At 48.9% G+C, this 13368-nt stretch overlaps 1 protein-coding gene across 1 annotated transcript in view; it reads right to left on the bottom strand.

Annotated features, from left to right (window-relative positions):
- Positions 1-774: 774 nt before the first annotated feature.
- Positions 775-13368, bottom strand: part of PODXL2 (podocalyxin like 2) — a 42634-nt gene continuing 30040 nt past the window's right edge. Inside the window, exons 8-9 of the mRNA XM_088479846.1 lie at positions 9393-9572; positions 775-5150 (exon numbers count right to left, since the gene is read on the bottom strand). Coding sequence (XP_088335972.1) covers positions 4956-5150; positions 9393-9572 — 375 coding nt within the window. The 3' untranslated portion in view covers positions 775-4955. The remainder of the gene's footprint in view (positions 5151-9392; positions 9573-13368) is intronic.

Here is a 13368-nt window from a genome sequence, read left to right on the forward strand (position 1 = left end):
CATTTAATGGAAAAGGCATTTACATGGAACCTGGAACATCAGTGGTTGCCAACGGCCATTCCAAGTGTAAGCTTTTAGGGCCCGATTCTGAATCGCAAGCGGCCGCAGTGTCGGAGGCGGTAGAGCGATGTTTTTCATCTGCGCATGCATTTGAGTTTCAGAGCGTGTGCCTCCCGATTTTGTTCACACAGAGGGCCTGATTCAGAGATCGATGTAAATCTGATATTTACACAAATCTCTGATGTATAATGATCTGTGGCATCGGCAGGAGCTGCACCGTGCACGTGCAGATCTGGTCCTGCGACGTCGGTCGTAGTGCCATTTGGGGGCAGGCTATGGGAGGCGCCCCAGCATACGGGGGCGTGTCACAGCCAATGGCTGCATCCTGGGAGTTACTCAGATGTCCGATGTTCACACAGAGGACCCGGACGTACACTGGGGAAGGACATTGTAGCGGCATTAGCATAAAGTGCACCAAAAGACGCAAGGGCGGCCGCAACCCTCCGGTACAGAAATGATAAGGGGAGATAAGAATCACGCAGTGTCCATCTGGTTGTGTTCCCCAATCAGGTCTTCCCAGTGACGCTCTGTACAGAAGGAGGAATAGCGGAGGAGCTATTGTTATTAGATTGATGGTGGGAACAATTCAAATGTTTTCCGTGAAGGTTTCAAAGTAGAGAGTCACAAGAAAACAGAGACGCGCAATTATAGGATAATGACGACGGGTACGTACCGGAAATAACCACAGAATTCAGGGTCATTTTATTACTTTAATTCCTTTAGCACCCATGGCAAGTGACAATGGTGCCTGCCTAACAAGTGAATAATGTCATCTTTATTATTATGCAGAAGGGCACATTGCATCCAAGCTGCACACACAGAACATACTTGTTCTGCGGAGTGACAGGGTGGCCGGGCTCACGTAGAAGAGGAAGCCGAAAAATAACGCTATGAGCTATACAAAATAAAACATCCATTCTCTGATATACAGATGCCAGTGCACAAATATAAATCTTTAATATCATATACTCTGCCACTTCCTAAGCCCTACACCAGACATAAAGAACATGTGGCTTTCCGCAGTCATAGAACTACAATTCCCAGCATGCCAAGCCAGCCACTGGAATTTGAAGTCCCGCAACAGCTGAAGAGCCACAGGTTGCCTAAACCTGTCCTAGTTCCCGCTTTATACCTACAATGACCAACAATACGTGGCTTCTCAGCTGCCGTTGAGGAATGCTGGGAGTTGTAGTTCAACATCAGCACAGACACTGGGCCTGATTCAGAGCCGCTCGTAAGCAGCCGCTCGTTCGCTCCGAGCGATGCTCACACATCTGCGCATGCGTATGGCTTGTAATACGCATGCGTGAACCAGTCATTGCGGTCGGAAATCGTGTGCTCGCAAAATAGCGAATGCCTGCTAATACGAGTGACAGGATGAGGCGTTTGTGGGTGGTAACAGGGGAAGGTGCTTGAAAACGGGGAGTGGAGATCTGAACGCAGGCGTGCCAAATGGTCAAAACGGGCGTTTTAAGGGTGTGCATAATTAACAAAGCAGCGTCATCGACCACGTCACTTGGTCGTCTTTTAGCCTGAACTGCTCGCATGATTGCGGTAGGAAAATGCTACCACAAGAATAGCGAGCAGTTCAGATGCCGTTCGATGTACTCGATTAATCTAATAAATAGCGGAGATGACGTATGATGCGAGCGGCCAGGGGGGCGTTTTTTTCAAAATAGCGAGCTAATGTTTAGTTCGCTCGTTCAGACATAGAGGCGTCAACAGACCGCAAAGAGCGAGCGCTTAATTTAAATATCTGGCCCCTTTTTCAGAACGACCGTCCGCAAATAGCGTCCGGCTCTGAATCAGGCCCAGTGTTCAGCTGCTTTGTGTGCTCTAATAAAACCGGACCAACATTTATTCAGCCTGAAGTGATTGTTGAAAGCAGCTAATTCACCATCATGTCTCTATAACCTAAAAATAATTCTGTGTCATCGGAGAGGACAGGACGGTGGTGTGTTATATACTGTGTAACCTGTCGCACACACACACGGCAGAAGCATCTGTACCGTGCCATGTGCTCATACCTCAGTGATGTCATTATTTCCTAGTGACCACACAGTATAGCTCCGCCTCTATGCTGCAGCCACAGGTGCAATTTAAGTTCATGAAAATAGTTTTAACTCATTTGTAATCTGTTTCTATAAGTGTCAAATCTCCTACTTTGCAAAATAGATAAATACAACAGGCACTAATGCAATACTGCAGCGTGAATAAAAAGATGATGGGGTATATTTAATATGACAACCTGCAGATCTTCAGCGACTCGTTTAGCATTAATTCCTATTGCAGTTTTAAAACTTTTCGGTCAGAGCCGCAGGTGATCGATGTCTATGACAAACTGTGGCATAGTATAATATACTGTATATACCCCTATGTGTGGGTTTAGATAACTCGTCCTGAGAACCTAGCATTATCTTTGTCCATGCCTGTAATTATATCATAACTAATATAATCATGGCACAGATCCCTGCTTCCCCCAGATCAACCAGCTTGCTGACATACTCTGTGCTGCAGTGAACATCTAATGATCTGCTTTACTAATAAACAGGGTCAGGGTATATACATGGATGAACAGAAGGCGGCAAAACCCTTAAAGTAATACTTTGATTATTTGATAGGAGAGTTGCATTATCACCGTAGGGGATGTACTTAGCATACCGGTGGTCGGTATGACGGCGGCGGAATCCCGGCTCCAGAAACCTGACTGCTGACATCCCGACATTATGTATTAGGATTAGGGGGAGGATTAGGTTAGGCTGTGGGAGGGGAGGGTTAGGTATAGATTGCAGGACAGGGGTGGGGTCAGTTAGGGTTAGGCAGCAGGAGGGGAGGGTTAGGTATAGATTGCAGGATGGGGGTGGGGTCGGTTAGGGTTATGCCGCTGGAGGGCAGGGCAAGGGTCAGGTTGTGGAGGGGAAGACGGTTAGGGTTATGCCCCAGGAGGGCAGGGTTAGGGTCAGGTTGTGGAGGGGAAGACGGTTAGGGTTATGTCCCAGGAGGGGAGGGTTAGGGTCAGGTTGTGGAGGGGAAGAGAGTTAGGGTTATGCCCCAGGAGGGGAGGGTTAGGGTCAGGTTGTGGAGGGGAAGACGGTTAGGGTTATGCCCCAGGAGGGCAGGGTTAGGGTCAGGTTGTTGAGGGGAAGACGGTTAGGGTTATGCCCCAGGAGGGCAGGGTTAGGGTCAGGTTGTTGAGGGGAAGACGGTTAGGGTTATGCCCCAGGAGGGGAGGGTTAGGGTCAGGTTGTGGAGGGGAAGATAGTTAGGGTTATGCCCCAGGAGGGCAGGGTTAGGGTCAGGATGTGGAGGGGAAGACGGTTAAGTTTAGGCTGTGGGAGGGGAGGGTTAGGGTCAGGTTGTGGAGGGGAAGACGGTTAGGGTTATGCCCCAGGAGGGCAGGGTTAGGGACAGGTTGTTGAGGGGAAGACGGTTAGGATTATGCCCCAGGAGGGCAGGGTTAGGGTCAGGTTGTGGAGGGGAAGACGGTTAGGGTTATGCCCCAGGAGGGCAGGGTTAGAGTCAGGTTGTGGAGGGGAAGACGGTTAGGGTTATGCCCCAGAAGGGCAGGGTTAGGGTCAGGTTGTGGAGGGGAAGACGGTTATGGTTATGCCCCAGGAGGGCAGGGTTAGGGTCAGGTTGTTGAGGGTAAGACGGTTAGGATTATGCCCCAGGAGGGCAGGGTTAGGGTCAGGTTGTGGAGGGGAAGACGGTTAGGGTTATGCCCCAGGAGGGCAGGGTTAGGGTCAGGTTGTGGAGGGGAAGACGGTTAGGGTTATGCCCCAGAAGGGCAGGGTTAGGGTCAGGTTGTGGAGGGGAAGATGGTTAGGGTTATGCCAAAGGAGGGCAGGGTTAGGGTCAGGTTATGGAGGGGAAGATGGTTAGGGTTAGGCTGTGGGAGGGCAGGGTTAAGGTCAGGTTGTGGAGGGGAAGACGGTTAGGGTTAGGCTGCAGGAGGGGTGGCTTAGGGTTAGGCTGCGGGAAAGATGGGTTAGGGGAAGAGTTAGGGGTTAGGGTTACGATACTTACCTAATCCTGTCAAGGTTCTGACTGCCAGGATGCCGCTGATGGTATTCTGACCGCTGGAATCCAGACCGCCTGGATCCCGTACCCAACACCACCGTAGTTATTCTGACCATTTAATTGTATTAATAAAGAAATAATTGTAATGTAATGCTTAAACTATCATTACTGATGAGGCATCACTTTATAATAATCTCCGGTATAATTCCCAATCGATGATTCAGTGTAGGATAGTCTCTACATCCTCTTCTTGCTGTTAGAAGTTATTTCAGTGTCACTGTGTTATTTATTTCTAATAAAATACATTTGTTTACTGTAACTGAATTTTTTTAACTGGAATCTCCTCTCCGTCTGCTCATTATACAAATACCCTGTTTTTCATGTGTTTTAGGAATCGGTGCAGCCGGCTGTGTGATTACTTTAACTGTGTGAAGGTGCAATAATCCACATTGCATGCGGGTGGAATCGGAAGGCGGGAGAGAGAGAGGAGAGATGACTCAGGGGGGCTTAGCCAGGGGCCAAATCCCGAAACGCAAGGAAGAGGTACAACGCCTATTCTAAGACAAAACAGTGCCCAGCTGACGCTGATACATCGCCCCCGGTGAACTGGCCCTTAGTATGATCTTTGGAAAGGATAAAGTGCAACAACACCGCATGGTGTAAGATGAAGACCAGTCGGAGGGAGAGGAGGTCTGAGCAGATGGGCACTCACTGACACGTGTGCTATTAAACGTCTGTGCTGCCATACGCTGGCAATCTGATGTGCTGTAACGCCACTGTCCTTACATCTAGGTATTGTGAAACATCTATCGCCCAAGCAAACAATCAATAAATTAGAGTTCAGTCGTGTCCTTGGACCTTGTCCCCACCGATCCCTACAGGTGGGTGTCTTCCTCCACAGTGTCAGATTCTTCCTTGTCCGTCTTATTGATGAGCGTCTCCCAGCCGTCCGCCCGGAGAGAGGTGTCGCCGTTAAGGCTCGGTTTCTTCTCTTGCATCTCGGAGTGGCCGTCCATTGCCACGTCCAGGGTGGGGTTATCATGGCAGCCGTTCTCCACGAAATGCAGCTCCTTGTCGCAGCATTGAAGAGAGAGCGAGGGGTTAAAAAAAAAAGTATTTTACTGATCATAACAGCAGCCCCGGAAATACAGGTCCCGGAGACCACAAAACACATTTGCTGAAAACTTTAGTCTGTGCGTTGATCACAATCCTTTAAATTATACTGTGCACCAACAGCAGGGTCCATTGTCCACAACTAGCATTCACTGTATCTGTTTCAGTTCCGAGTTTCTATACATGCAGGGCGGGCGCCGCCAGCCACGGTACCGGCCCGCCCGCCCTAGTTAGCCAGTGTAGCGCCGACCGCAATGAGTGCGGTCAGGGCTACACATTTACACAGGACCGGCGCTAGGCTTCCAGCACCGGTCCTGTGCTGCACACCTGAGCCCGTTCCTTCCCCCTGAGCGCTTGCCCAATAGCGCCAGGAGGCGGGCTCAGGCTGTGCATAAGAGTCAGATAGACTCATTGACTGCTGCAGCACCCACTGCAAGAGCCGGACTTCCGTCGGGCTCCTGCAATGGGTAATGGGACACACGTCATGTGACATCATGACGTCTCTCCCATTATGCTGAGCGCGCCAGCCCGGGAGGACTGGCGGGCGGTGGCAGCGGTGTTGCGGTCTGGAGCAGCAGCGTGGATTCAGGTGAGTATGTTTTTATATATATATATTTTTAAAACCTGTCAGCACTACTGGGGGCACAATGGGGGAGGGGGGTGGCTACTACTGGGGGACCTCTACTGGGGTGGGGGCACAACGGGGGCTGGTGGCTACTATTGGGGGCACCATTATTGGGAGGACCTCTACTGGGGGGGGCTATTACTGGGGGCACCATTACTGGAAGGCCTCTACTGGGGGGGGGGCTATTACAGGGGGCACTTAATTGGGAGGGGGAACCTCAACTTAGGACCACTATTTGGGGGGGGGAACTACTACTGGGGGCATTATAAAAGGTGCCTACTACTAGGGGCACTGCACTGGGGGGACCACAACTGGGGGCAATAACAGGAAGGACCACTACAGGGACCACTGGATAGGGGGGGTCACTACTGGGGGCCTGCATCAGGGGGACCACTACTGGGGGCACTATATAAGGGGCACTGCATAGGGGGGGGGACTACTACTGGGGGCACTATATAAAGGGCACTGCATAAGGGGATACCACTACTGGATGCACTGCATTGTGGGGACTGCTACTGGGGGCACTGCATAAGGGGGAACACTACATAGGGCACTGCATTTGGGGGCACTGAGTAAGGGGAACTAATTGGGGGCTGTATAAGGGGGACCACTACTGGGGATACTGTATAAGGGGCACTACTATGGGCCTGCATAAGAGGGACCACAACTGCATACTGGGGGTACTGTATAAGGGGTACTACTGGGGTTAAGGTGCATATGGATAGGAATGTTCAGCGTGAAAATAAAGGGGTGTGTCATGTTGACATGGCCCATTTTTAAGTGTCCACACCCATTTTTTTCCGCGCGCGCACATATCAGGATGTTGGGGGGGGCTCCCTTTTCACATTTGCTCTGGGCTCCAAATACCCTAGTTACACCACTGGGCCTACAAACTCCTTCCTTTGTGTAGTGTTCATTCTAGCACCCTTTACCTGTCACAACCGCTGCAGTTCCTCTTCCTGCCTGGGGTGTTTCCCTCTCTGCTCTGGTGCTTCTAGCACACTGTGGTCTGTATCTCAGCAGTTTGTCACATCAGCTGAGTGTGCTAGAAGCACCAGAGCAGAGAGCGACACCCCAGGCAGGTAAGACGAACTGCATGGGATGTGACAGGTGTACGGTACTAGAATGAACACAATTTGTGTTCAAGACTTAGGGAAGGTGATTTAAAATAAAAGGCGGCTTCTTAGATGGTGACTCTTTATTTATTATGGGCAACATCTCCACTTCTAAATATATAGTAAATACACCACCTGGAGACAGAATATCGGCCGCATCTGATGACCATTCATCTCCCTCTCCCTCTCTCTCCCTCTCTCTCCCTCTCTCTCCCTCTCTCTCTCTCTCTCTCTCTCTCTCTCTCTCTGGTAGGGAGATGTACTAAGCTCTGAAAAGTGATAAACTGGAGAGTGATAAACGACCAACCAATCAGCTCCTAACTGTCATGTTACAGGCTGTGTTTGAAAAATTTAAGTTGGACCTGTCCGATGATCTATTCTATGCACCTGGGACAAACAGGACTAAGGGCCTGATTCAGAGCCGGACGCAATTAGCGCTCGCTCGTCCAGAAAATAGGGGTGGCTATTCAAATGAACCGTTCGCTCTTTGCGGTCTGTTCACGCCTCTAGGTCTGAACGAGCGAACAAAACTTGCGGTCGTTTTTTGGAAAACTACGCCCCCTGGCTGCTCGCATCCTACGTCATGTCCGCTATTTATTAGATTAATCGAGTACATCGACCAGCGTATGAACTGCTCGCTATTCTTGTGGTTGGTTTTTCCTACCACAATCTTGCGAGCAGTTCTGACTATAAAATAACCCAGTGACGTGGTCAATGACGCTGCTGTATTAATTATGCATACCCATAAAACGCCCGTTTTGACCTTTAAGCACGCCTGCGTTCGGATCTCCACTCCCCGTTTTCAAGCACCTTCCCCTGTTACCACCCACATACGCCTCCTCCTGTCACTCAAAATAGCAGGCATTCGCTATTTAGCGAACAAACGATTTTCGGCCGCACTGACTGGTTCGCGCATGCGTATTACGATCCGTACGTATGCGCAGTTGTGCAAACATCGCTCGGAACGAACGAGCGGCCGCTTACGAGCGGCTCTGAATCAGGCCCTAAGCTCACAGTACACACCTCATCACCTACAGACAGGGGGCATATAATATGCCGGACTACTTGTGCTGGGTGATATGCTGGATATCACGGTAACAGGGGCTGTTTAATTGGAACCATATAAAATAGTGGTCAATTGGGCCCCGTATACGGAATCGGTATGTGATGCCGGCTGTCGGGATGTCTCCTGTCACAATACCGACAGAGGCATACTGATGGCTGGTATCCTGACAGGGGTCGGGTAAGTATACTAACCCTCCCCCCCCCTAACCCTAACTTCTTGTAGCCTAAACCTAACCCTCCCCACCCGAACTCTCCCCGTTAGTTCCTGAACCTAAGTCCCCCACCTTCGTGCCTAAACCCCCCTCCTCAGTGGTGCCTGACCCTAACTCTCCCCCCTAGGGGTGCATAACCCTAACCTCCCCCACAACATAACGCTAACCCCGCAACTGCCCTAAACCTAACCCTCCCCCGCGGCTAACAGGACGGGTGCCCCGGACTTACAATGTTAAGGCATGCGTCCTCCTGGATTCCGGTGTCGGGATTTCAGTGTCGCCATAGAGACCGGTGGCCTACATCCCCTTATACACATTGGAGCTCATTCAGACCCGCTCCCAAGATGCGATCGGTCGCTGGTAAAAAGGGTCCGGATATTTCAATTAAGCGCTCGCACTGCGTGGCGTAAGGACGCCCTCTATGTCTTAGCGAGCTACGGCAATGAGCGCTCGCTAGTGCATAAAGACGCCCCCTTGCCTCTCGCAACACTCATCTCCGTGAATTGTAGGATTAATCGGTAACATCGAGACCCATCGGAGCTGCTCGCAGCCCTTGAGGTTGCCTTTCCCCGCCGCAAGCACAGCGATCAGCGCTGGCTGAAATACATGCAGATGACGTGTACAATGACGCTACATTGCTAATTATGCACGCCCTTTAAACAGCGTTTTGGCGGCCTGACGCCTGCGTTCGCAGCACCACTCCCCCGTTCACAAGCACCTTCCCCTGTTACCACCCACAAACGGTGCTATCTGTCACTCAAAGCAGCGACCTGATAGTGGCTTACGAGCAACCAAAATCAGATTGCAAATACTGGCTTGCGCACGCGCACTGCGAATTATATGCATGCGCAGATGGGCAAAAATCGTGTGTGTAATTTACTCCATACCACACATTGCGCAGCCTTCACCATGCACCATTATCTGCACAAATTCAGTAAAACGTTTATTAGGATTGTGTGGACTAATGGTGGTAGGAAAGTTTTATTCTTTACCACTAGGGACAGAAAAGTCTCATGATAAAGATATATCGGATTCTGTACTACAAACGCATCATCGATTCACAACTGATAAAAGCATCGTCCTTTATTGCGGATCAAAGCTTTAAGTAAAAACCTGTCTTTAAATTGAAACTTCTCTTTCCCCAATGCGCGATACACGTGTTATGTTATGTGTTGTACTTACCATGTTTTTCAATTTGGGCAAACGCCTCTGCCAGCATATGTAAATGAGCCCGGCAACGATGATCATAACGCAGATAGCGCCAATGATGACCAAGACGATAAAGAGCTTGCCGTAATCACTCCGCGGCGGGCTGGGGCGGGACTGGCAGCTGACCATGCTGGAGTAGCTTTCAATCCCGATCTGCAGAGACGGCACATAAGATCTCATTACAATCCTGTTACCGCCAGGCGCAGCTTCGTTTGCGTTGATTTGTATTCATTCATTATAAGTCTCTACCATCTCTGTGTGATTACCACTGAACACGTATCTACTGCCCTAGTTACACCATTGTACTCGCTCCTTTCCCTTTGCTTCAGTCATCTCCGCTAGTATCAGCCCTTCCCTAGTGTACATCCGTGTGTCTCAGTGTGCCAGGACTGAGACGCCCACCTTGAGCGTCTCTAGAAACTGTAATACCGCCTGGTGCATCTTTAAACGCCGCCATTGGTCGCACTCTCAGAACTTGCACCAGCTCTATGGCAATCCAGATTTTCCCTCTGACTTTGACCCCCCAATTTGAGCGATGAAGTGTCTGTGGGCCTCACTCAGATGTGGACGCTATTTCAATGGTCACGCAGTTGTGCAATTATCGGTAGACTGCGGATGCGTCTTAGCCGCAACACACACCTGCGGCGACTCAACTGCGATCGAATGGGGCTACGGTTGTAGTTAAGATTAATTTGTTAGTGATTGACAGACAAGGGTCGTTTTGTGGAAGCTAATAGGGAGAGGCATCAAAAAACGAGACTGTTTTTGGGGTCTGCAATCCCATACGCAGAAAATATTGCGCCAGCGTCTTAGGGCCTGATTCAGAGCCGCTCGTAAGCGGCCGCTCGTTCGCTCCGAGTGATGTTCGCACATCTGCGCATGCGTATGGGTTTCAGTACGCATGCGCGAACCAGTCAGTGCGGTCGAAAATCGTGTGCTCGCAAAATAGCGAATGTCTGCTAATTTGAGTGACAGGAGGAGGCGTTTGTGGGTGGTAACAGGGGAAGGTGCTTGAAAACGGGGAGTGGAGATCCGAACGCAGGCGTGCCAAACGGTCAAAATGGGCGTTTTAAGGGTATGCATAATTAACAAAGCAGCGTCATTGACCACGTCACTTGGTTGTTTCTTAGCCTGAACTGTTCACATGATTGCGGTAGGAAAATCCAACCACAAGCACTGTGAGCAGTTCAGACGCCTTTCGATGTACTTGATTAATCAAATAAATAGCGGAGATGACGTAGGATGCGAGGGGCCAGGGGGCGTTTTTTCCAAAATAGTGAGCGCATGTTTCGTTCGCTCGTTCAGACATAGAGGCGTCAACAGACCGCAAAGAGCGAGCGCTTAATTTAAATAGCCAGCCCCTTTTTCTGAACGAGCGTCCACAAATAGCGTCCGGCTCTGAATCAGGTCCTTAGTTCCCTCGGCCATCCTATGCGACCATAGGATTACTCAGAAGGTCGATTATCGAGGGATCTGCGGCCACCAATGCGTATTTGCACGAACTTGCTTGGATCTGTGAGGCCTCAATACAGTTCAAGGAGGCTACAGCATTAGCGTATTTTTTCGTGGTAGCGGAGTACAAATTCGCAGCCGCTAATAAATGCACTAGCGTCCACAGGCCCTCTGTACGCAACCAGCTCAGCTACTGAATAGTCAATATGGCCAGCACATTTACAAGACATTTCTAGTACTGTGCATCCCAGTTGCAACTGTGGCTCTGGGCGTACACTGTGTAACGCATGTGTCGTATGAGTCTATACAAATATTCGCACATGCGCAGTAGCAGAAGATCACTTAACTCCGAGAACATCGGCAGCACGAGGCACCGTAACTGTACAAGTAAATGACAGTATAATCGGATTGGGGATTGGTTGCTATGGGTTACAGAAGCCTTTTGTGCACTTTTACCCATGAAAAAGTTTTCACAAAAAGTCTAAAATGAAGTCCAGCTCCGGATCCTTCTGCTCAGCTCCCATCCGGCTAATACTTTCATTTTTAAATTTCAATTTAACGCAATAAAGACATAATCACCATGAAATACATCACAGTGACAATATAAAGCAAGAAAAACAACAAAGTGGCTAAAAAAAAATAAAATAAATGACACATATAACTAAGGCCAATGTATTAATCAGTATTAGATACATTTCTATCTTTATGAAAAAAAAAAAAAAAAAAGAGTTCTTGTAGAACTACCAAACTAAGAGATCACTAATATCTGTATATCCTTCTGTATGGGGTGTGTTAATCTTTATTGTGTGCAGGTGTTGTGATGTCATCTGTTGTGATGTCATCTGTAGCATATTCTTATGGATCCTGTACAAAGTGGCCTCATACACTGCGGCTTCAGTCCCGCCAAACTTGGCCGCGCCGTGCATCTTTCTTACTCAAAATGTGCGTCTTATTCACATAAATAAAACAGCTGGAAGTGCCAAAACGACTCTGCGCGAATGCACTAATCAATGTTATGCGCGACATTTGACCCTTTTAAAACGAATTCTTTTGCGGTTAATGTCGCGGCCCGGCGTCTCTGGTACACCACGTCTGCGATGTGAATAAGACACAAAAAAAATCAAAGAAAAAGACATAGTGCTACGGCTCTCGGAGCGGCTCAATCGCGCCGGGCGGAGGATAGACGCTAGGGGGTATATTTACTAAAGGTTGATTTTAATTGATTTAAAAATCTATCAAAATCAAACAACATCGATGTTGTGTATCTGGGGCTAAATCACACATTTACTAACAGCCAATTTTTTTTCATTTTTATTATTAGTAAATATGTGATTTTGCCCCAGAAATACAACATCAATGTTTATTGATTTTAAATTGATTAAAATCGACCTTTAGTAAATAAACCCCATGGTATGAGAGCACCAGAATATATATATATTTTTTTAACAGTCATACTTTTCTAAATCTACCCCCAATGTCTTGTGCCTTTAATAAGTTATAACTCAAAAAACTATTTAATTTCAAGTTGAACTACAGAGGTTTCCTATAGTGAGTGCTGTTGAGGGAACCACTGCCCCCTGCTGGATGTGCCCTCCTGCTGCCTGCAATGGCTTTCTCAGCTGATATATAAAAAGAATATGGGCCTGATTCAGAGCCGCTCGTAAGCGGCCGCTCGTTCGCTCCGAGCGATGTTCTCACAACTGCGCATGTGTATGGGTTGTAAACTTGTAATACGCATGCGCGAACCAGTCATTGCGGTCGGAAATTCCTTGCTCGCAAAATAGCGAATGCCTGCTAATTTGAGTGACAGAATGAGGCGTTTGTGGGTGGTAACAGGGGAAGGTGCTTGAAAACAGGCAGTGGAGATCCGAACGCAGGCGTGCCAAACGGTCAAAACGGGCATTTTAAGGGTGTGCATAATTAACAAAGCAGCGTCATCGACCACGTCACTTGGTTGTCTTTTAGCCTGAACTGCTCGCATGATTGCGGTAGGAAAATCCAACCACAAGCACTGCGAGCAGTTCAGACGCCTTTTGATGTACTCGATTAATCTAATAAATAGCGGAGATGACGTAGGATGCGAGCGGCCAGGGGGCGTTTTAAAAAAAATAGCGAGCGCATGTTTCGTTCGCTCGTTCAGACATGGAGGCGTCAACAGACCGCAAAGAGCGAGCGCTCTATTTAAATAGCCGGCCCCTTTTTCTGAACGAGCGAGCGCAAATAGCGTCCGGCTCTGAATCAGGCCCTATGTCCTGTGTACACATGAATGACACCTACTCTTCATCCGGCCGTCAGGGCTCCATTTCATTACTCTGGCCTTGAGCGGAGCTAAAATGCTCTTCATTCATACAGGGCTTCTATTATACATATGCAGAGTACACAGCGCAGATGTTTGAGGAACAAAGGACGCATCATTGATAATCCCAGTTTGCTGTTTCTATAGCAATGTGTACTATATATTCCCCCATAGGTGGGGACCTATGCTCCGTTCTGCGTT

Source organism: Taudactylus pleione, unplaced genomic scaffold (genome assembly GCF_031769625.1).
Source record: "Taudactylus pleione unplaced genomic scaffold, aTauple2 ptg000247l, whole genome shotgun sequence".
NCBI classification, from domain to species: Eukaryota; Metazoa; Chordata; class Amphibia; order Anura; family Myobatrachidae; genus Taudactylus; species Taudactylus pleione.